The sequence below is a fragment of the Paramisgurnus dabryanus genome, chromosome 15 (genome assembly GCF_030506205.2).
Source record: "Paramisgurnus dabryanus chromosome 15, PD_genome_1.1, whole genome shotgun sequence".
Lineage (NCBI taxonomy): Eukaryota > Metazoa > Chordata > Actinopteri > Cypriniformes > Cobitidae > Paramisgurnus > Paramisgurnus dabryanus.
In genome coordinates, this window is record NC_133351.1 from 24013019 (window position 1) to 24036908 (window position 23890).

The window sequence follows — 23890 nt, forward strand, 5'->3', positions numbered from 1 at the left end:
GGAGTGGCTGTTCTTCTTTGGAAAGATTCTTTAGTTCTCACTAGAGTTGATTGGTCTATAAATAATGGCGCTTTCTGTGTAAGTGACCAATTATGGTCTTTCTTTCCACCATCTAGAAAAGTAAGTAAGCAATTGTATTGTTTTTCTTGAGGTTTTGAACAGTCAAAAACCTTATTTTTTTGCATTTTATTATTGCAGTATTAAGTTAATGATTAGATTAAACAGTCATTTATATAGTCGAGTCAGCAGAAGCGATGCTCATGAACAAAACTGAATAACATAAATACGCTTTTTTACAGTGTGATGTTGTCCTAAAATATCTTGGAAGTAAAAAAACGTATATACCTCACAATAATACCAATAATTAAGGTTAACATTATAAGGACACGTTTCTCATTCACTATTCCACCATTTTCCATAAAACTCACTTTAATGGCGATATCAAAGACGTCCTGGTAGATGGCGCCAAAGATTAAAAATGTGAAAATGCTGTATTTCAAATATAATAAGTGGTCTATGATGTGTTTCAGATGACAGCAGGGACATGGTAATAAGTTCAACAGATAAAATGGATGTGTACCTAACTTAATATATATAAAAAAAAAATTATATATATATATATATATATATATATATATATATATATATATATATATAATTTTTTTTTTCAAAATATAAGTACCACCAGTGTACTAATCACTGTATGTGTGTAATCACTTTTATTGTGTTTCCAAGGAAATGTGAATAAGGTTTGCGGTTCTTGACACCCTAAAGACATACAAAAGCTTACAAATTAAAAAAAAAAAGAAAAATGTTTCATTTACCATTATGACCTTGTGACTGAATTTGTCTGGAGCAGTAGTGAATTGTGTAAATAACACAACTGGATCACAGTGCATATAAAGAATCATTGTACAGAAACAACACAGTTAAGCTCTAAAATAAGTTATAATGATAATATAAAAATTAATTACTCTCTTATTGTTTTTAATTTGATTAATTTATACAATATAATAATTAATAATAATAATAATAATAATAGGTTACATATACATGTACTTCAATGTCATATATAGAACTTCCAATTTAGGAAAAAGAAGAGAAAAAATGTGTACATCATATAGCTTACATACAGTACAGTACAGTAAATACATTTTTTATAAAGCTATTTTTTCAGTCATCCTAAAATTATAGTCTATATAGCTGCCTTCATGTGCAGAGTAACAATATCCAAATACAGGAAATAATGATATTTCATCAGAAAAATATTAGTTATCTGTGCAAGTAAGTTCAGAAAAGCTCTGTAGATTATATTCCCACGTATAATGTGTTGAACACATGTCAATGTGATTATTTTAATGCTTTCAAGAGGTCAGTGTTTGAAAGTTGCAATGTAAGTAGCAGGATTTATCCTTTAGCTGTATATTAATAACAATGTGTGTAAAGTGTCACCATCATATGACAATCAGATTTGATCAAGGAGTCCCATGATATTTATATAAAATCTTTTTTAAGTGTTCAGTTGTTTTAAAGTATATATTATATTGTTAATAACATTATGAAAACTACTAGGCTTGTGTTACCCTTGTAGTTTTTCGGTTTAGCACCAAATCTGTCCTGTGTACAGTTCATATGTGCAGATCAAGTACCACTAGATGGTCCTTAATTTAAGGACTTTAGATAGAGCAGCTCTGGCACTTGAGAAAATGAGGTAGGAGCCTTCGGTTGTGTTAAAAAATTCCCAATCTCTGCAGCCGTTGGTGTTCAGTCTGTGTACCGGGACAAAGCCCTCATAGCCCTGCCACCTGCCGAAGAATCACAGACACACTTTAAATATTTAAGAACTGAAATTACAGTCATGGATGCTTTCATAAAGTTTACGAGAGCATCAGAGTTACATCATCAATGCACCAGGGTGTAATTTGTTTCCAACTATAGTGGCAACAAAAACATATGCATTCTGTTTGTTGGTTTTCCTGCAGTTCAACTGGTGGAGCATTGTGTTAGTGGCACAAAAGTCATGGCTTTGATCCCAGAAAACACACACTGATATAATGTATACCTTACATGCATCACTGATATAATGTATACCAATGCATGCATTATTATGCAATTCTGTTTCGTATTTTGTGTTGTGTTAAACAGTTTGTTTCACAATTTGTGATCCTGTCTGTGAAATCCAGGCTAAAGTTTTATTATGAGATGCAAAGTGGAGCATCAAAGTTTAATTTCAAGTACTGTTTTCACTTTAATTTCAATCTTTGAGGTGACCTTACTCAGTCAATATTAAAGACATTGAGATGATTTTTTTCACAGAATGTTCTTTAAATTATGTAGAGAGAAAATAAAAAATTTAAAAAATAAAAAAACACTTGCATGCATCAGGTTTATTTCAATGCACCTGGTGTATTTGTGTTAATTTTATGCAATAATACATTTGCACCATTTTTATGAAAGTCAAGACTGAATGGACCTGAAAATGTCAAATGGTGTTACCACCAAGTGTGCCAAAGAATGAAAAATATTAAATATTTTATCCAACTTGATGGCATGTAAGCATAATCATCAAACAAAAACATTTAAAAATATAATTTTATTAGTTATTTCTAAATGTAAATTTTTATGCGTTTTTGTAATATTTGTCATGACATATGCTGAAAACAGCTTTGTTTTCTAAATAATCTTTGAAAATGATGTAAAATTGTATGTAATAAAAATCATATTACACTAAACTAAATCATATTTTATTTCACATTTTTTAATGAATATATTTATATTTTCATTTAAAAAAATACTAGTTACACCAATTGACACAGATCGGTTACACCACATTTAAATTTTTTCAATTATCCCCTTAATTTTTTTTCAAAATGAAATAAAACCAAAAATGTTAGCCTGGTCCTCAAACAAGAGAATGATTGCAAATGTATTTTGAAATGTTACCCTTGTTACCCATTTAATTGAACCATACAGACACAAAATAATTAACATCACATCATTAACCCTAAAATGATTACACTCTAAAAAAGGGTGTGTTCATTTTTTACAATTTTTTTGTAATTTTATGCTTGTAACACATTATGTGTCATTTGAACACATTATGTTCAAAGAGTGTATGTGTAGTTGAGTCTTGATAAAGTGGGTCACATTTTTTATTTATTTGTGACCAAACACGAGCCTTACCTGTAAATAACACTATTAAGTGAGTAAGAGGTTCCATCAAATGAATTGGCGACTACTAAGAATTTGTCATCTCCAACAGTAAAATACTCCCAGTCTAAAGCACTGAAAAAATCAACAAACATCAAAGTGGTTTTAAATTTAAAATCAAAACCATAATTAAAAATTTTTAATTCAGCTTCAATTAAGGACCGGCGAAATCTCACCTGTTAGTTCCAATATCCTGAAACTTTATGAATGTCTGTGTTGTTATGCTGAGCTCATAGATGGTGGAGTTGATGGAGTACAGAATCGTTCCCTCTTCTGTAAGCATCTGGCTGTTCGCCACAGCCAAAAAGATCCTGTTTTCGATCTGAAACATTTCCCAATCAATCGCCCCAAAAGTCTGAAAGGTCAATGAGAGACTTCAGAAATTCTGGGATATTATGATATTTTGTGTAGTCATACAAGAGAACAACCACACATAAGCAAAGCATGACGACTGACATTAAAAAAGTGAACTTTTTGCAAAACCAGATCTCATGCATGTATTGAAGTCTTTTAAAAATTCATGTCTATAACCAACCAGTGTTTAAAAACTGATAATAAGTCATAGAAGTGAAACTTTTCTAAATGAGTCGTTTCCTTTATATGATATACTTTGTAAATGATATTTGAACTCACTGTAATTGACTGATAAGGCTGAAACATCCCACCCAGCCAGATATAGATTGTAGAACCAATCACTGTTGACTTCCCATTGAATGTGTTTGCGACCACAAGGAAGTAATATGGGCCAATAGTGAAAAACTCCCAATCGTAAGCACCCGACGTTGGGATTGTCTGATTGACTTCAAAAAACTGAGTAACTGGGTTCCACTTGTAGATTACGCTGTCAATGTTATGATTTCTCTCCCCTGTAAGAGAAAAGACATATATGTACATTAAATATGCATATATTTGTACATAAATAAATTCCCTGTTGCACTTCAATTTTTAAGTTGAATTTATTTAAAACAACAATTCATTTAAACTTTCTTGGTTAGTGAGGAGTTGCTATAAATGATAAAAATAAAGTTTAAATAACTTAAGAGAATTCAGCCTTATTTTTAAGTTACAGCAACTCATAAAAACAAAATAAGTTGAATTTAAGTTGATTAAACTTACAAATTGAAGTGCAACATACATTTTTTTACAGTGTATGAGGAGCTCAGATGCAAAAGCCACTAAACACCACCTCTGCCAAAAATGATATAATCACATTAAAGGTACAATTTGTAAGATATTTGCAGTAAAATATACAAAAACCACCAGTCCAGTGTTATATATTTTTTTCAGCTGATTACTAACAATATCTATAATGTTTTCAACTACTTTTAAATTATGAGAAAATTGCCATTCTAAACAGTGACACGGGGCAGTGCAGTCGCCTGTCAATGACATTAATATCCACGTTACCCTTTGTTACCGCCTTTACTGACATAGAAACCACATGACAACAGTGTGGACAAATGCTGAAGTAATAGTGTCTGTCGGGCAACTCGCTTGTTTATCGTAAGTTTGTTGATCTGAACACTTAATTCTGTGCTGTGTTAACAAACCATCGAATTGAACTAATGCTGTAACATCTATGACTTACAATTTCGTTTTGAACATTACATGAAACCTTTCATACTGAAATAAAACTATGTCATCAAACGCAACATTTATACAACTTGATTGCTTTACCTCATCTGTTAACATGATTTCTCGTTCCCGTCTGATTGATGGTCATCAGCGGTTGAGTTAAAGTCAACAAATCCCATCATTCACTGCTTTAGAGCGTCATTATTCTATGTCATTGTTATTGTTTTGATTGTGCGCCCTCTAGTGGCGAAATCTACAAATTGTATCTTTAACCAAATGCTCTCAGCTCGTGTAATATATTCATAAAATATTTTTGCTTCAAAACAGCTTAATCCGGCCTTGGGCCATTCAGAAATACTGTTTTGTTGACAGAATCCGCTAAACGGCGCATAACATTTTCTGCAAAGTCGAAGATGAAGTAAATGAATGACCGTTGATCACATTCAAACTTGTAAGTTCTTGGACCTGAATACAACCCGAATGTGGTAGTGACATGGATCACAGTGCCCACTAATGTGTGGTTCCGTTTCTTTATTTTTACATTCTGAATTTTATCACTTGCAATGTGTCTAGTTGCATCTTAAGTGATTTTTCAACTGTTATGTCCAAAGAAGTGGAGGTTTTTGCCAAAAAACTTTTGCAATGAAAGATAGTCACATTTGTTAAAGGAATAGTCTACCTTTTTGTCAAATTAAACTATGTTATTACCTCAACTTATACAAATTAATACATACCTATCTTTTTTCAATGCGTGCACTGTACAGCGCGTCGTGAATGTCATCCCTGCTGAAAAAAACAGCATACCAGCAAGACCAGCATATGTTGTGTTTTGGTGCTGGTTTGCTAGTGAACACCAGCTAAACCAGCATCAAACCAGCATCAGCACCAGCATTAGCACCAGCTAAACCAGCACCAAACCAGCATTAGCACCAGCTAAACCAGCATTAGCACCAGCATCCCATGCTGGTCATACCAGCATATGTTGTGTTTTGGTGCTGGTATGCTGTGACCACCAGCTAAACCAGCATAGACCAGCATAATTCCCATGCTGGTCCATGCTGGTTTGATGCTGTTTTTTTCAGCAGGGATAGCATTTAGCCTAGCCCTATTCATTCCTTTGGTACCAAACATGCCAAACACTTCCGTGTTTTCCCTATTTAAAGACTGTTACATGAGGAGTTACACGAGTAAGTATGGTGCCACCAAATAAAACTTTTTTTTAGTACCATAGGAATGAATGGGGCTAGGCTAAATGCTAACACATTCACAACGCTGTACAGTGCACGCATTGAAAAAAGATAGATATGTATTAATTCGTCTAGGTTGAGGTAATAACATAGTTAAATATGGCCAAAGGGTAGACTATTCGTTTAAATTAAAAATGAAAGTGACGTTTGTGTAAATAAGGCTTTTTATTTGCCAGAGGGTTTTGCTTCTGTTGCTATTACTATACTAAGTTTATAGTAATACTAAATGTATTACTAAACAGACATTAACACAAGATATAAGATGTAAAAGTAGGCCTATGAAATTCATGTTTAATCTTCTTTAGTCATATGAATGCACTTCCTTCCTTTAATTGTTTAACTTCTAGAGTTACACAATGTGTAGAGAACAACAAAAGCATGAGATGATTGACATAAGATCGAGCTCAGAGCCGTCCTGATAAATGTTACCTTGCCTGTGATTGGCCACAGCGAGGAAAGCTTCATCCTGAATCTGAAAGGCCTCCCAATCACGTGCGCTGTACGTGTTCAGCGTCTGATAATGGATAAATTTCAGCTTCTTCGAACTCCATTTATATATTACAGACAGTTCTGGATCCCCGGCATTCATACCTCTGCAGTTAGCAACTACCAGGAATTTCTGTTAGAGGAAAATGGTTTCAGCAGCTGGTAAGAATTAATGTCAGTAACTTGAGTGAATTAAAGAGAGGAAAAACTGAATTAAATTGTAATGAGTTGTGCGCTGCATCCTCGCAGGTCTTTAATTACGACCGGTTTTAAAGTTGAAGCAAAAGAAGTGTACTGATGGGCAACATTTAATAGACTTTTAGTTTACCTTAGAACTCATTGCATTGATTTATCCTATAATAAATGGGCACTGACACAATTACTAAGGTTTCCCCCTCTATTTTACTTTAAATTGAACATGAATCATAACTTTATGTTAGACTTTGAAAAAGAAAAACATATGGATAATTGCACTACAGGTATTAACAGATCCCCATACAGCTTTCCAACTCTTCTGGACTATAATTATGCACCGAGTTACAGTGCAGTAAAGGGAAACGGGAGGTGTCTGCTGTAAGTTTTGGATGCAGCATCAGACAAAATTAATTTCTGTTTTTTATGAACATGTGATTTATGATATTAAAAGTTGAGAGCCAGGTCTCCACCCCCTCATCCACTGGATAACCACATCAAAAATCTTTCTGAGGGTCTCATCCCCATCTGTTCTTCAAACATTAAAGCAAACAGACGTCCTGTGCTCTGCACCATCTTCTGCTTCACACTACTTCTTTCTGTCAGTCACATTAATGTTACATTTACTTTTATGCATTTGATAGATGCCAGTTAAATAAGATTTAAAAAAGATGTAGTCACTCACCTTTTTGCCCACTGTGAAGTATTGAAATGCCTGTGCATCATAGGTGCTAATATTTTGATATCGTTCAAACTTCCCATCTGTCCATTTGTAAATTCCCGATCCGAGGTTGGAATCACGGTTGGCGGTCGCTATGAAAAGCCCCACTGAAGGGATCTGGAAAACTTCAATGTCAAAAGTCTCAGAGATGGTAAATAGATCTTGGTGATGCTCCACGTAGTCCAGCCTTTCTTTCACTGTAATGATGTAATGGTGACAGTCAGATACTACATACCAGAGATAGCAGATTTATGCTTTCACTGTCAGATGAATCATTTTTTGCAGTTCGCATCACTCAGCACCTTGCAACATGGTGAGCCACATCATGCCATCGCAGATGAAGAGCCCTCTGTGCAACGTGTTAAACCAGAGCTGCCCGTCTTCAGAGAGTCCACATGGGGGGCTCACACCCGCAGTCACCCGGACCTCTGCCTCTGTATAAAATAAAAATATAAGTTTGTATATCTTTAACAAAACACAGGTAGGTACACTCAAAAAAATGAACTTGGTTGGAGTCAGTTTTACTAAATAATTTCTTGTTCACTTTACTTAACAAACACAAGTAACGGCATATGATTAATTTAACTTAGTAATTTCAACAAAAGACTGTGTCTTGTCTAACCCAGTCTCACAAAGTTTCGTGATATAGTCACGTATTTTTTTGATTCTTTTTTCGTGCTATTATCACGAAATTTCGTGTTTTTTCGTGATCGTATAACGAATTCCTGTTTTCGTGTGATTATCACGTATTGGTTACTCAACTGCTTTTTCCTATTTTTAAACCATTGTCGCTTCGGTTTAGGGTTAGATTTGGTGCTTGCATTAGAATGTCACTTTATATATTGGTTTATACTATTTTTTCTGATTTATTTTTTTATATGTCGCCTGGCGTTAGGGTTAGAGTTGGGTTTGGTTAGGGATGTCATTTTATGTAAATCTAACCCTAAACCGAAGCGACAATGGTAAGAAAATAGGACAAAACAGTTGAGTAACCAATACGTGATAATCACACGAAAACAGGAATTCGTTATACGATCACGAAAAAACACGAAATTTCGTGATAATAGCATGAAAAAAGAATCAAAAAAATACGTGACTATATAACGAAATTTCGTGAGACTGGGCTGGTCTTGTCAGCTTTACTCCAAAATTATTTGTTCAGCCAATAAAGCACTGTTGCGTAAAAGTAACAGATTAATAAAACCAATACAGACTTGCATCTCATTGGCTGATGATGCTGCAGTGTATTATGGGTAAATTGTTGTTCTGGCAGAATTGTTGTAGGCTACCCTCTTGCAAAAGTGTAGCACGATTAGATAGGTACCTGAGTAATAAGTGGCCAAGTATTAGTTAATTAACTTGTTCTGATATATTTTAGAACAAAACAAACCAACAAATGGTTTGAAATGTTACATTGCATTTCAAATATGTTTGTGATATGTTTGATAAACTATAATTAAATAAAGGTTGTATTGAGCAGCTGCACTCTGATTGATTGATTTGTTGTTATGGAGTTATTAAATCATAATTTTTTTTCATCAATTAAATGTTTCATAATGGTGACTTTAGTAGGATTTCTTTAGTCCATGTAACATTTAAATTGTCAATTTTACACAAACTTTTTTAGTAAATACAACTTAAATTTTATTTGTTGACATTACTTAACAAAGCTATGTGGAACCCACTTGACGAAGGTTTTTTAAGTAAATCCAACTTTTTATTTTTTTGAGTGTAAGTAGATGAATAGATGGAAGAAGAGATAGATAAATAGACAGACAGACAGGTCTGATGGATAGGTAGGTAAGTAGGTAGGTGACCAGATGGACAAATGGATAAAGTAGATAAAAAGATGGACAGACAGACGACTAAATGTATAGGTAGGTAGGTGAATAGATTGACGGATAGATACAGTAGATAGACGAACAGACATATATACAGACAGACAGGTAGGTAGCTAGGTGGATGGATGGACAGATAGATAGATAGACATATATAAAGACAGACAGGTAGATAGATAGGAGAATAGATGGATGGATGGACGGACATACAGACAGGTAGGTAGCTAGGTAGACAGACGAATAGATGGACAGGTAGGTAGGTGAAAAGATGAATGGATAGATTTTTCCCGAATCGTTAGATTTTTTTTGTTCATTCACAGTGCCATGATTACCCGGCACCTGATGGTCCCTGAAAGACATTTTAAAGAGTTGAACGATATATCTTGTTGGGATGACGCGCGGGTATTTTTGTTTATTATAGCTCAAATGAGCACGTGACGCGATATTCTTTTATGCTGCTGAATGATCTCCGTTTCAACGCAGTAAGTAACGAGCTATTAACTTACCTGATATCTGCTTCAGTCCAGTTTGTTGACATTTCTCGTCATGAATGTTGTAAATCCCTCATTTTAAAGAGTTGAACCAACTTCATGTTGCCATGACACGCGCGTCCTCACGGCACGTGCGTCATTGTTTATGCGTCTCATTTATCATTTCCTGATATCTGCTTCAATCTAGTTTGCAACATTTCTCGTGGTGAATGTTTATATGCATGTTATCTCTCGTTTTATAACTTTTGTTGTGATGACGCGCGTGTCCTCACTACGACACTCCCATTACGGCATTCTTTCGGCTTCTTGTTCACACAGAGGGTTTTACGTATATCTGACTAGGTCCTCTTTCCGGCAACGATCCCAGAAGATTAACGGGACGAGTTTGTGTTCACACAGACGCTTGTCTGGCAATTTTACGGGTATTTTCTGGGACCAAAGGTCTGTGCGAATGGGGTTAGAGAGAGAGACAGGGAGGCAGACAGATAGGTAGATGAATTGATGGACAAACAGACAGACAGGTAGGTTGATAGGTAGGTAGGTGAATAGATGGAAGGATAGATAGATAGACAGACATACAGGCAGGTAGATGAATAGATGGATAAATAGATGGACAGACAGGTAGGTGGACAGATATAGGAAAAAGGCAAGCATGTCCCCTGACTGCCCTGTGTCATGTCTCTCAACAAGCACACAGTTTTCAAAATAACAGCAATTCCTCCGAGCAAGAGAGAAACTCAAGGCTGTCAGTCAATGTCAATGGATCAGCAACAGAGCCGTAAGATAGAGTTACTCACATCCCCATACAATCACAGACCTGTGTTTACAACTAAAACACACAACATTCCTACTCGATGCCATCCTTCACACTTTAAACCTATAGCCTAGTACTTAAGTCTATATTATACATACATAAACCGACTCTTGACACCTGCACTATTTGAAGATTAACCTACCTTTATGTGTGATTAGGAAACAGCAACAATGTAAAGGAACATCTAAAAACAACCCAGCTGAGGTTCAAGTTAAAAATCCAGCTTGGGTTATGAATGAGATTTAGTTTCTATTTGTTCTGCTGTGGTTTTTAGCAAGTCATTGTTCAACAGACAATTTTAATAATGGTATTGTGTAAATGTTTTTACCATAAGGATGGCGGAGGAAGTCAGTGGATGATGGTTTGATTGGCAGGTGTACAAGAGCCTGAGGAACTGAGAGTGCAGACAGCTGGGGTTTAGATGAAGGACATATCTGTGAGGTAGCATCTGAACCAGGTAACAAAACAAGCTGTCGCATGAGCCCCTGTAAACAACAGAGCAACCGTTTCTAACACACATATATTTACATGTTACGTTATGGAAATGGTATTTAATAATGAATGTCTTAATATTCGTACAGAGAATAAGCCTTTGCGTCTTTTCCCACTAGCAATGAAGAATGTGGAACCGGAAGTATCAAGATCATCAGGGAAGGAACTTTCCAGCACTCTGTATTTGAGACAAGAAAAACATATTCATAAGTTTTAAACACCCAAATAAAATTTGAGATTCTTAACATTTTTCACCCCATACTGTAATCCGTGTTTGGATCAACATACATTCAGAGGTACAACCTGACATTTACAGTGTTCCCAAAGAGAGTCTTACAGCTCGAGAGGTATGCCACAGTCTACGGTGAGAATTATGTAGTGTCCGGTCACCGCCAAGACCACAGTGTGCCAGCGGTTATCAGCCATGTTACAATATAGGTCAGCCAATAGAGGGCACCAACGAGCTAACATAGGATGGGGATGACAGGGAGTGAGGAAATGCGGAAAGAGTTCACTTTACAGCATTGTAGCTTGATGAAGGGAGTTGAATAAAAACAGTCAGTGTTCGACCCATCACAAGTCTCTTTATTGAACATGAAACATGGTGTCAGAAGTCAGAACCAACAAAGACCGCTCAAGCCGAACTAGCAAGTAAATAGTAGACGCACTGACGGACAACGTATTTATTAAACAAATTATTAATTCAGGCAAGTCAGTTCAGCAGCGAACAGCCATGGCGTACTGCATCCCGGTTCCAGAACCCATGGACATGAAAGGTGATACATACAACAACTGGGCGTTTTTTCGAGCACAATGGGACAATTATGAGATTGCCACGGGCCTGGATAAAAAAGACAACAAAATTCGAGTTGCTACGCTACTGACCGTGATGGGAAAAGAATGCCATCAACTTCAACGCCATCTACACATGCCTTCGGCAGACAGAGAGGATCCGACTAAAATTCTAGATGCCTTACAATCACATTTTGAACCATCCAAGAACGTGATCTACGAAAGGTTTGTGTTTAATGACTGTAAACAAACTCAGTGTGAGACAGCGGAACAGTTCATTGCAAAGCTAAGAAAGTTAGCAGATACATGTGAATTTGGTGAATTAAGAGAAGAGCTTATCCGTGACCGGCTGGTCATAGGAACAAAAGATTCAAGTGCACAAGCACGGATGCTACGCGAACCAAAGCTCACACTAAACACGGCCATAGACATGTGTCGCGCGAGTGAACAGGCGCAAATGCAAATACAGAAAATATGCGGAGCGGAGCGAGAGGACGTCATCAATTTTACGTCGCGAGAAAACTACTCTGAACGCACCAGACAGGGGTACAAACAGACAAACGTATCTGAAGATCACAAAAAAAGGCAACATAACAACTCATGCCATTACTGTGGATCACTGCATGCAAAAGCTAAATGCCCCGCTTATGGTGTAACCTGTAAAACATGTGGCAAGCGAAATCATTTCGCACGCGTGTGCAAACAAAAACAACACAAACCACAGCTGAATTTAGTAGAGGATGACATCCAATCTGAAGAACAAGCAGATTCAATGTGGTACATCTCACATGTAAACTGCATGCAAGCCAACCAAAGTAAATGGTTTATAAATCTGAAGCTGACCCCACATAATGCCAAATCATTTAATGCAGATTCTCATCATACCCTGAAGTGCCAGCTAGACACAGGCTCCACAGTCAATGTAATTGGTTTTCGTGACCTCCAACGCTTACTACAAGACGGCAATCCAGCTTTAATGCCCAGCAAAGCCACACTCAAGCTGTATGATGGCACGCTTATTAAGCCTAAGGGTGAATGTGACCTCAAAACAGTCCATGAAGGGCACAAATACATCCTCCGATTTCAAGTAATGGAGACATCACACATACCCCTGCTTTCAGCTGAAACCTGCCAAAAACTAAATTTACTTAAAATAAACACCAACCATGTAATACACAATATTGACACGGAAGAGGTGTCAAGCGCACCCAAATCAACGGACGAAATCATTTCCATGTATGATGATGTGTTTGATGGATTAGGATGCCTCCCAGGGGAGTTACACCTTGAGATTGACCCCACAATCCAGCCTGTGCAGCAGTTGCCAAGACGGATTCCTATTCCCATCAAATCAAAAATTATCAAAGCCATACAGGAAATGGAACAAAAGGGGGTCATCGCCAAAGTTACGGAACCGACTCCATGGATAAGCAACATGGTTGTTATAGAAAAGAACGATAAGCTACGCATATGCATCGATCCTGCCCCATTGAACAAAGCTTTGCTCAGATCACACTTCCAGATTCCTAAAATTGAAGAAATCCTTCCAGAAATAACCAATGCAAAAATATTCACAGTTCTTGATGCTAAGGATGGCTACTGGCAGATAAAGCTGGATGAGGCCAGCAGCTACCTCACCACATTTTGGACGCCTGAAGGAAGATACAGGTGGCTACGGATGCCATTCGGAATAAAACCGGCAGCTGAAGAGTACCAAAGGAGACAGCATGAAGCATTGCAAGGCCTCAGAGGAGTCAGTGTGATTGCAGATGACATTCTGGTCTATGGGTGTGGCAACACTACAAAAGACGCAATAGCAGATCATGACAAGAACATCTCAGCTTTACTACAGAGAGCAAGAGAAGTCAACTTGAAGCTTAACAGAAAGAAACTTCGTCTGAAGCTCCCTAGTGTGACGTACATGGGTCACCTCCTCACAAATGAAGGCTTACGCCCAGACCCGCAGAAAATAACTGCAATTCAGAACATGCAAACACCGACCGACGTTAAATCCCTCCAAAGGCTTTTGGGGTTTGTTAACTACTTGTCAAAATTCCTGCCCCGTCTGTCTGATATATGTGAACCTCTCAGACGACTGACAGACAAGGACGTTGAATGGACGTGGCTACACAAGCATGACGCTGCTCTGGAGAAAATCAAAGATTTAGTCACTCACTACCCTGTACTGAAATACTATGACATCAAAGAGGAGGTCACACTGCAATGTGATGCCAGCGAGAAAGGCTTAGGGGCAGCCCTCCTGCAGAATGGACAACCGGTAGCTTTTGCGTCCAGGACACTGACCCCAACAGAACAACAATATGCTCAGATTGAGAAAGAATGCCTGGCCATAGTCTTTGCCTGTGATAAATTTGACCAGTATCTGCATGGAAGAGAGCACATCACTGTACATAGTGATCACAGGCCACTTGAAGCGATCTTCAAAAAACCATTGCTGACAGCTCCCAAGCGTTTACAGAGGATGCTATTAAGGCTACAGAGATACCAGATACACCTGCAGTACAAACCAGGCAAGGATTTGCACGTCGCCGACTTTCTCTCTAGAGCGCCTCAGATGAGCATGACACACTCACAAATGCAGACCCCAGCCTCAGTATACGCATTGGGTCTTACCTCACATGACTTTGAACAAGTTAACCATTCCAGCGACATCAATATCTCCACAAAGACACTGGAAACCATCAAAACACACACTGCCAAAGACATGCTGTGCCAAATGCTACACGCTTGCATTAAAACTGGGTGGCCCAACCACAAATGTGCTGTCAACAGTTTATTGCGACCATTCTGGACTTTCAAGGAGGAACTAGCCAGTGACAGAGGTTTAATATTCAAAGGACAGAGGATTCTCATTCCTGAAGCTCTGCGGCCTGCTTTTTTGGAAAAAATCCACACTGGACATTCTGGAATTGAGGCTAGCCTGAGAAAGGCTCGTGAGGCAGTTTTCTGGCCTGGCATCACGGATGAAATCAAAAACTTTGTCAGCAGTTGTGCCACTTGCAACACTATTCATGTGAAACAGCAAAAAGAAACATTGATTTCACACAAAATACCTCACCTTCCATGGTCTAAAATAGGAATGGATCTATTTAATGCAAACAACTCCATCTTCCTAATTATGGTGGATTACCATTCTGACTACTGGGAGATAGACAGAGTTCCAGATTACACATCGTCCACAGTCATTGAATGCTGTAAAAGACAGTTCAGCAGACATGGCATTCCCCTTGAGGTTTTCACAGACAACGGACCGCCATTTAGTGGCATGGACTTTCAAGAATTTGCAGAGGAATGGGACTTTAACCATGTCACATCATCACCATATCACAGTCAGAGCAATGGTAAAGCAGAGTCAGCTGTAAAAATAGCAAAAACACTGATAAAAAAGTCCGCTTTGGAAGGAGGAGACCTCTGGAAAGCTGTTCTTGCATGGAGAAACACCCCAACAGAAGGCCTCGATAGCTCTCCAATTCAAAGGCTCATGTCAAGGAGAACACGCACCACACTGCCTACTGGAGAGGCCCTTCTACAACCTAAAGTGGTGCAAGATGTTGTCACAAGAAAAATAGCCAAGCAAGCAGCAGTGAAGCAACGCTATGACAAAACAGCATGTGACATGCCAAGCATAATTCAAGGGCAGGCAGTACGGATCCTTCTTAACCCCAAGAACCCAACCAGTACATGGGCGCTTGGCATATGCATTGATCAGCTCAGCGACCGGTCATACATACTGCTAGTCAAAGGCAAGAAATACCGTCGCAACAGAAAAGACATTCGTCCCGTGCCTGAACAGCTCAAAGTCACCTTACCAGCTGCCCACCCCACCGTAAATGATGACTACTGGGGAACAGGAGAGTCTTCAGAGAGCACCGCACAGCAAATAACAAACAATGAAGCTACTGAACCACCCACAATCCCAGTTCTAAAACACACAAGAACCAGGTCCAACATCAAAATGCCTGCTAGATACTCTAAAGACTATGTTATGTAAAAAAAAAAAAAAAAAGAAAAGAAAAAGAAAAAAGTTATGCTTACTGAACTACTCATTAGCCATTCACAGAATAACAGATAGTTTTGTTCAACATGTTAATCTGTATAATGGGTTTTTGGATTACCTTTGGTTGTGTTATCTTCTTTAATTTCAAGAACCTTCCTTTGTTATGTGAAGGGAGATGTTACAATATAGGTCAGCCAATAGAGGGCACCAACGAGCTAACATAGGATGGGGATGACAGGGAGTGAGGAAATGCGGAAAGAGTTCACTTTACAGCATTGTAGCTTGATGAAGGGAGTTGAATAAAAACAGTCAGTGTTCGACCCATCACAAGTCTCTTTATTGAACATGAAACAAGCCAGACAAACGTCCTTAAAAGTAATGCGTTTCCTGCTGCCCTGGCTCTTCTGCAGGAAATGAAGTTTATTCTGGGACAGGCGCAGTCCGAGCAGCAGATTATCGGAATCTCCCTCCAGCAATGTGAAGATGTATTCACTTGTCTACAGATCAATGAGAAAAGACGGATCTCTGGCAGAGACATTTTGAGGGTGTATGATGTAACTCAACAATTTATCTTAATCTTTTTTCTTCTCATCCATTGTCTCACCTCAGGAGCCATTTCAGGGATTTTCAGCGTGACGACGATGGAGAATTCAGCGGGGAAGAAGTTACAGTTAATGAAGAGCCGAGATGCAGGAAAGCTGAAAAGCTGTGGGGAGCCTGAAAACTGGAAACCACGAGCGCCCCTCGACTGGACCATACGGATCCCATCCAGAGTCCCCCCGGCCCCAGGCAGAACTTGGGACAGGAGATCCAATGGTAACAGATCTATAAAAAACTTATTTTTTTTAATAACGTTTACTTTCTTACTATTTACAGTAGGACAATACTATGTACAGACTTGTTTTATAACAAAACTACTTACAATACAACTAAATGTAGTTAAAAGTTTTGATAAAAATTGCTTTTTAAAATCTTAGCAGCTTATTCAAAAGCAAACATATTTTTAAAATGTGGGTTCATTTACAAGTAATCTATATGTACCCTGCCTGTCACTGGGTCTGTACTCTTTCAAAAGATCCTAGCATGTACCACTGATATGTATATATTTGATACTAATACCTTTGAGATACTAATATGAACTCTTTAGGAGTAAACATTTTGACCATTTTTTTCTGACAGCGTACAAAATGGTTTAAGCCAGGAACTTGAGCACTTAACTTTCTAGAAAATGAGTAATTGAAGTTCAAAGGGCAAGTGTTCTTGTTTTGTTTTGATTCACTTGGGTGAATCAAAGAGAAAAATGGTTAAAGAACACTTTATGGATCATATTTCAAAGACGTCACCAAAGCAAAGGGCACGTTTCGAAAAGCAAACAGCCTCACGCTCACGTATACAGCTTACAATATTTTCAGTGTGTACATAGGTTAGATGTTTGCATTAGACCTCTTTATTTAGCAGAACCGCAACGTCACATGAGAAAAAAGAAAATTCTTTATGGCTCTCATTATTCATATTTCCAAAGAGGAAAATAAAGTTTGTTCACATTTATCAACATAAATTGGTCACCACCAAACTGTCTCAGGTTTAAAAGCAAGATTTTCTTAGTAACAATTTATAGGAATTATCACATTATATAGGCTACAGATGATCAGAAAATATTTACTGATATAAAATGCTTACAAAGAAATGAAAGAGTAAAGATTTGTTTTTTGTCTTGTAAGTGGCCAAACGTGGCCGGACAATTTTGACACACATCTACATTTTACACATTTCAGCACCTTTATCTCAGCCTAAGCTTTTTTGTGTTATTACTATGACATTACAATAGGATATGTGATATGTGTCATAATGAAATCATGATGCAGTTATGAGAAAAATGCAGAGATTAACAGCAACAAACTTTATAAGATTTAAATTAAATTCAATCTTGGTATAGCTCATATACGGTATGAGAGAAATGACAGAGGATGAATCGCAATAATCTTTTGGTTTGATGTTTTGCGATGCCAGGTTGGATTCTCTCCAATGCAGATCTTGTATATTTATGTATTAAGTGGGATCAAGTACCAGTTTTGCGTAATTATGCTAAAACACAAAAGATCTTGCAGCTGACCAGCAAGTCTGAAGATTTAAAGGCCAAGCTACAATAAAATACAATGTAGCCTATGGTTCTTTAAATATGAAAAAACAATTAAAGTTCTGGGTAAGGAGGTGCTGAACAAGACAACACAGGACACATTCCTAAATAAAACAAGACACACATTTCCCTATACATAATTAAATTATCTTAAATATAATTTTAAGTAAAAACATTTTATAAAAACTACATGAAACTGATGTGACAAATCTGAAATGTTTTTACAAAAGTGTTTAATATCAGCACCTGGCAACCACATCTAATCTGTATCTTCCTGTACAGTTACACATAGTTACACTATGCACTGTAAAACCAATTTAATCATAATAGTATTATAACATTTACATTGAAATTGTATTTTTTATTTTTTAAACAGCAGAGGGAAAAAACTTTGGTTAATTTCTTGAAAGATAAACTAATGGAGGTTTGTGTCTGAAGGAGCAAGTATGTTTCTGCTTCCAGTTGAATTAATAAAATTCATATATTATTCCTCAACTGAAATGCCATCTGCCAGTATTAAGTTTGCTTAAATGTTTTTCTGAAGTTAAAGATCATCATCCCAGGAAAAATCAGACAACATCTGCGATAATTTCAAAGCATAATATGTCTCAGATTATATCTATAACAGCTGATAAGTTGTCAAAACATAGGGACAAGATCAAATCATACTGTTTCCGGTGAAAATGATATCCATCAATTTGGTTCACCTATTATTACCATTCCAAGTTTATAGATGTCAGTCATTGGCCAGGTCTTACCTGTGCATGGTCCCCATGGTCCAGACTGGCAGGTGAAGATCCAGGAAAAGAGTGCACAGGTCAGCAGCAGCAGCTCGGACATCAGGTTCTCGGCTCTTTCAGCTCCATTCACACACAGGCAGACTCATACAAACCAGCTTTCAAAGCCCAAAGACCATTTTTACATCCAGAGACAACTCACACAGCAACTCACTCAGCGGCGTGAATCCAGAGTCCTTTTTGAGAATATTAAGACGTCCAAGGAGGAGATGAACTGTCACCACACCAATGACTCCTGAAGATGGGGTTATCATCCAAAATCTCCTATTTTAAAAAGCATTAAAGTAATACATAATAACTCGTTATCAGACAGAAAGCCTTATCAAAAGAGTCGAGGATAACTCCATAACAGCTTGAGGATCTTTCTTCTCGAACAAAGTGTTTCCAGAGGTCTATCTACTTTGCTGTACATGTCAGTGTACTGTGAAAGGGGAGTGTAAGCTTCACCTGTGAGTTATGTGTAGGGAGAGGTGCTCTACCCCTGCAGACATTTAAATGAGAATAAGTCAGCTGTACAGAGGAGGGGTTGATGCTAAAGAGACAGCAAGGTGGGGCGAGTGATACACACACGAGAGAAAAAGAGGAAAGGCTTTCCCTCCTTGTCTCATGTCATTTCATGTCTTAAAGGTGTAGTGCTGTGAGGAATGCCCCAGTGTTGTGCATGTGTGTCATACGTTGCCCGTGTTGTGAACCGCAATGTTGTTGTCGAGCTGAATGACGGGCACACTACCCTGCGGACTCCTTGTCAAGAAAAACTCCCTACAGTCAAATGTTTCCTCACCATGTCTCAACTCCTCAACAACACCCCATGTGGCTTGAGGGGAGAACGGCTGGAAGTACAAATGTTTACAAGAATATACCCTTGAATCATTTTTGTACATTTTGTTGACTTTAGCCCATGTCTGTACTGTCAGAAAAAAGGTTTAAAACCGTACCTTAATTGTAACTGGGATGGTACCCTCAACGTTTCATTTGTGTGCATTTATAGGTATATAACACATTTAAATGTTGTACCTTTTGGGTTACAATATTATACCTTATACTTTGATTGATTGAGAAATGTTTCATGGGTATACATAATTTCCTTGACACCTGACCTGTCAAATGTCTCAAAATAACCACCAGAGCAATGTTTTAGAAAAGTCTATGGTAAATAACCGTGGTATATGCGGAATAATGGACTCTGGTCCTTTGAATTATTTGAAAATAATGCACACCTGCGGTGTAACAGCACCCAGCTTCTCGTCGTTGCGCATTATTGAGTTATTTTTTGTTATATTTCTTAAAGCAACACTAAAGACTTATTGCTCTTTGCTCCCCCTACAGGTTAGAAGCGTAATTGTTCATTACCACAGTCGTAAATACTGCAGCATAGCTGGCTCTGATTGGATTGTAGGTCTGCCGTAAAGCAAGTTTTTGTAGTTTTCACTCGAACTACAGGACCACTACCCGACGTTTGGAAACTTCTTTAGTGCGGTTTTGGCCGATAGAGGGCTGCAAAGCGAATGTGAAAGTGCCATTCACCCTGTTTTGAGTGGATGAACCACTGAAACTTTTTTGGAAACGTTATTTTAAGGTAAAAAAAACTCTTTGGTGTTGCTTTAAAGGTGCTCTAAGCGAATACAAGCGTTTTAGGTCATAAAACAGTTTTTGTTTCATACTGTGAACATCTCCTCACTATCTGCTAGCTGCCTGTCCCCTGAACACACTGTAAAAAACCACGATCTCTGTAGACAGCCCAGGCTCCACAAACTGCAACAAAAACAAAGTGGTCAAACCTACCACCACGAAACATAACAAAGTGTTCCAGCCAATAAACGTCAACAAGGATTTGGGAGTGGGGGTTGGGCGCGTTCATGACTCGTTCAGAAAGCACGGAAGGGATTTGACAACACTTCGAAGGTCAACAAGAAGTGACGTCACACGGATTCGCTTACAGCGCCTTTAACTAAGGACCTATTGTGTACCTTTAAGGACCAATTTTGTACTAGTTAAATGTTAGGAGCAAAAAACTTTTAACCCTTTAAAAGTACACGAAAGCTCTCTAAGTAAGCAAAGGCTGTGCTGTATCGTGAATAAGTAACGGCTGAAGGGCGTTCTTAGGCACGACGCGAAACTGAGTGCCTGCAACCCCTTCTGCCGTTACTTATTCACAATACAGCACTTGCCTCAAGTACCTCATTGCTTTTATAAAATGGTTACCACACAATATTAAAGTAAAAAAAAATATAAGTGCAACAGTTAAATCAATAAAAAGAATTCCTTCCGCTAGAAAAAGTAGTCCCTGACCATGAACAAAAATGTGTTCCAATGTGTAATATGCATGAAAGCTCAAATAAAAACAACAAACCGATACGTGTGGTTGCTAAGGGTGTTGCTAAGGGCGCAGTGATAAACAGAACCGTTGGGTGAAGCGGTCATTGCCGTGTTTTATTGTGAATAAAGCACACCTATTGACCAATCAGAATCAAGGATTGGAACTAACCGTTTTATAAGGTACAGTAATGTACCCACAAAGGTACAACATTGTACTATGTTTTATATATCTGTAAAAGTAAAAAACAGATCCTTACCATCCCAGTAACAAAAAAAAGTAATGTTTACGTTGATTATTTCTACTTTTCAAAGTCATAAAACAGACTGAAAAACTGATGACTCATCTTGCATTGCCATTATTGTCCAATAAAATGCTTTCTAGAAAGCCCCTCCCCAATATTGTTATTTGGTATAATACAATGTGTTTGTGTGTTTTATAGTTAAAAAAAAAAAAACATTTTTTTCACATACCGTAGAGTTTTTCAGCTCCAGATATCCCTCTCTTTCTGAAACGCACTGATTTTGTACAAAACTCATCGATTTGAAAAGCGATGTGTCCGTGATTGGCCAGCTAAGCTGTTGTAATTGCCCTGAATACCTCTGAAGTCAGTCGGAAATGTGACGCTCCTTACCATGTTTGAAAGATTCGCTCACAATGCAACGCTAAGAGGAGTTAACCGAAGCGGGAGGAATTATGATAATGTCGGTTTTGTCTACATCCTCAATCCCAGGAAGTAAACTGTTGCGTACAATCCATGTGTTTGATAAAGTCCAAGAAAAAAGATTTACGTTGTAAACGATAACTCACATTGTATTCTTTGGGGTTTGCACCTTTTGCATATCATTAACATGTTCTAATACACACTTACACACCAAAGGAAATGTAAAATCATGAATCGGATCATTGGTGCTCTTTAATACTGTACCAATAAGTAACATTAAAGTATATATGACTGCATTTATTACTGAAATTAGAAGCATCCAATTTTTAAGTCAATATTAAAGATATCAAGGTTATATTTTCACAGAAAGATCTTTACATTATGTAGAATGGTTTTAGGTAGAAAACAGTAAATTACATAAATATTAGTTTTAGATGGGGTTTCACATATGGTGATTCTATTTACTAATGTCAATATCCTTTATTTGACTGTAAAGTAAGGTGTGAATTTTACATATTTATGAATGTATGCTTCGGGGGATTCAGACAGGTGTGGTTTCTTGAGATGTCTCTCCTCCTAACATAATATTGTATGTGACTGTAAAGACACAGACAAAGGTTAAGAAACCACAAACATTAGTTTAATCTGTTTCAAGTGTATTAACCTGCTCCAAGTCAAATTGAATGCAGGTGCAGTCTGTGTAAACTTGCATATGCCCTTTAAAACAAAAAAAAACTTTCATCTGTACACAGATACACCGTTTGAGGTAGCCAACATCAAATCCTTTGGATGTATTTAAACTCTATCTGAGTCTACTGTTTTTAATACCGTAATTACATTCTAGTTATTATCCAGATTGTATTTCTCACTCAGCGCTCAGGATTATAAAGGATTGAATTTAACTGATGCTGCACAAAGTGCGTTTCATAAAATTTGTACATCAAAGCTTTGTGGTAATATCAAAAAACACACGCTTTTCTTTTCACCTGTCTTATATTTTGTCTTCATTCTACACTTCTTTCAAAGCTGCTCAAGCTTATCTGTAAATCTGTCATGGATTCTGAAGTTGTGAAAGAGACGTAGATTACGCTCAGGAGGAAACAGGAGAAACACCTCACAGTGTTACAAGGACATAAAAATGTGTTGAAAATAGAAAATATAATCATACCATTGACTATCATTTTCATTAATGATTAGAGGATAATAAAAAAGTATAAAACACAAAAAATACAAATGTAGAATTATGTACAGTGCCCTCCATAAGTATAGGGACATTGAAGACAATAATGTGGAGACAAGACATTTGTAACGTGCTGCTCCTCGTGGCTTCTCTCTTTCTTTTACTTTTTAGTTCATTATCAGCATGAGGAAGAATCCTGGCATGTTTGGGCAAGAAAATGATTTTGCGTGTGCAGAAATGACAGCTACTGTGTGCTCGTGAAACCTTTGAGGTTGCACAACCTCTGCCCTTTGGAGTGACATAACCTACAAAGGGTTTTCCTTGTGTGCCAGAACTTCAGGGCTAACAACCATAATCCAAATGTAAACCCATCATGTTCTGAGTTGGATAGTTGACTTTAATCTTTGTGATTTCCCTGCCTCTTGTATATCACAAGATGCATATGCATGGGAACATGTATAGCAGTTATGGTACCATTCTCAATTGTATACACATTGCATGTTAAAAAGTATATTTAGCAATCAAAAAATGACTGGGTTATTTTTAACCCATGCTTGGTAAATATTAGACAGAACACACTGCTGGGTTAAAATTGACCAAATTCTGGGTGGTTTTATCCCAACTGCTGGGTTATTATAACCCATGATTGCATAACAACAACACAACCTTGGGTAATTGTTAACCCAGGATTGGGTAATTTTTAACCCAGCATGTGTTCTGTCTAATATTTACCCAGCATGGGTTAAACTTTTTTGAGAGTGACACTTTGTTTACTATGATACAGCAAACCTGAACTGTACAGTTATCATACAATCATGTCACATTGTGTGTTTATAAGACAAAATGTTAAATGCTCTCTCATTTGTATACTTTGGGAAAACATCTGCTAAATTAATAAATGTAATGTAAATTTGCAGGCAGC

At 37.5% G+C, this 23890-nt stretch overlaps 1 protein-coding gene across 1 annotated transcript; it reads right to left on the minus strand.

The window, feature by feature from the left end:
- Positions 1 to 1568: 1568 nt before the first annotated feature.
- tspearb (thrombospondin-type laminin G domain and EAR repeats b) lies at positions 1569 to 19193 on the minus strand. The gene is made up of 13 exons (XM_065249066.2): positions 18772 to 19193; positions 16481 to 16701; positions 16240 to 16373; positions 11404 to 11496; positions 11154 to 11244; positions 10903 to 11059; positions 7734 to 7865; positions 7396 to 7628; positions 6462 to 6651; positions 3844 to 4076; positions 3387 to 3565; positions 3184 to 3285; positions 1569 to 1805 (listed from the first exon to the last, which is right to left on the minus strand). Exons 1-13 carry the CDS (start codon positions 18851 to 18853, stop codon positions 1652 to 1654), a joined length of 2001 nt encoding a protein of 666 aa, XP_065105138.1. The 5' UTR covers positions 18854 to 19193; the 3' UTR covers positions 1569 to 1651.
- Between the last annotated feature and the right edge of the window lie 4697 nt (positions 19194 to 23890).

Coding starts and splice junctions, on each gene's coding strand:
- tspearb (XM_065249066.2), bottom strand. CDS start 18,853: ATGTCCGAGCTGCTGCTGCTGACCTGTGCACTCTTTTCCTGGATCTTC. Junction 7,866..10,902: donor CTTCCTCCGCCATCCTTATG/GTAAAAACATTT, acceptor TATTTTATACAG/AGGCAGAGGTCCGGGTGACT. Junction 3,286..3,386: donor CAGGATATTGGAACTAACAG/GTGAGATTTCGC, acceptor TGATTTTTTCAG/TGCTTTAGACTGGGAGTATT.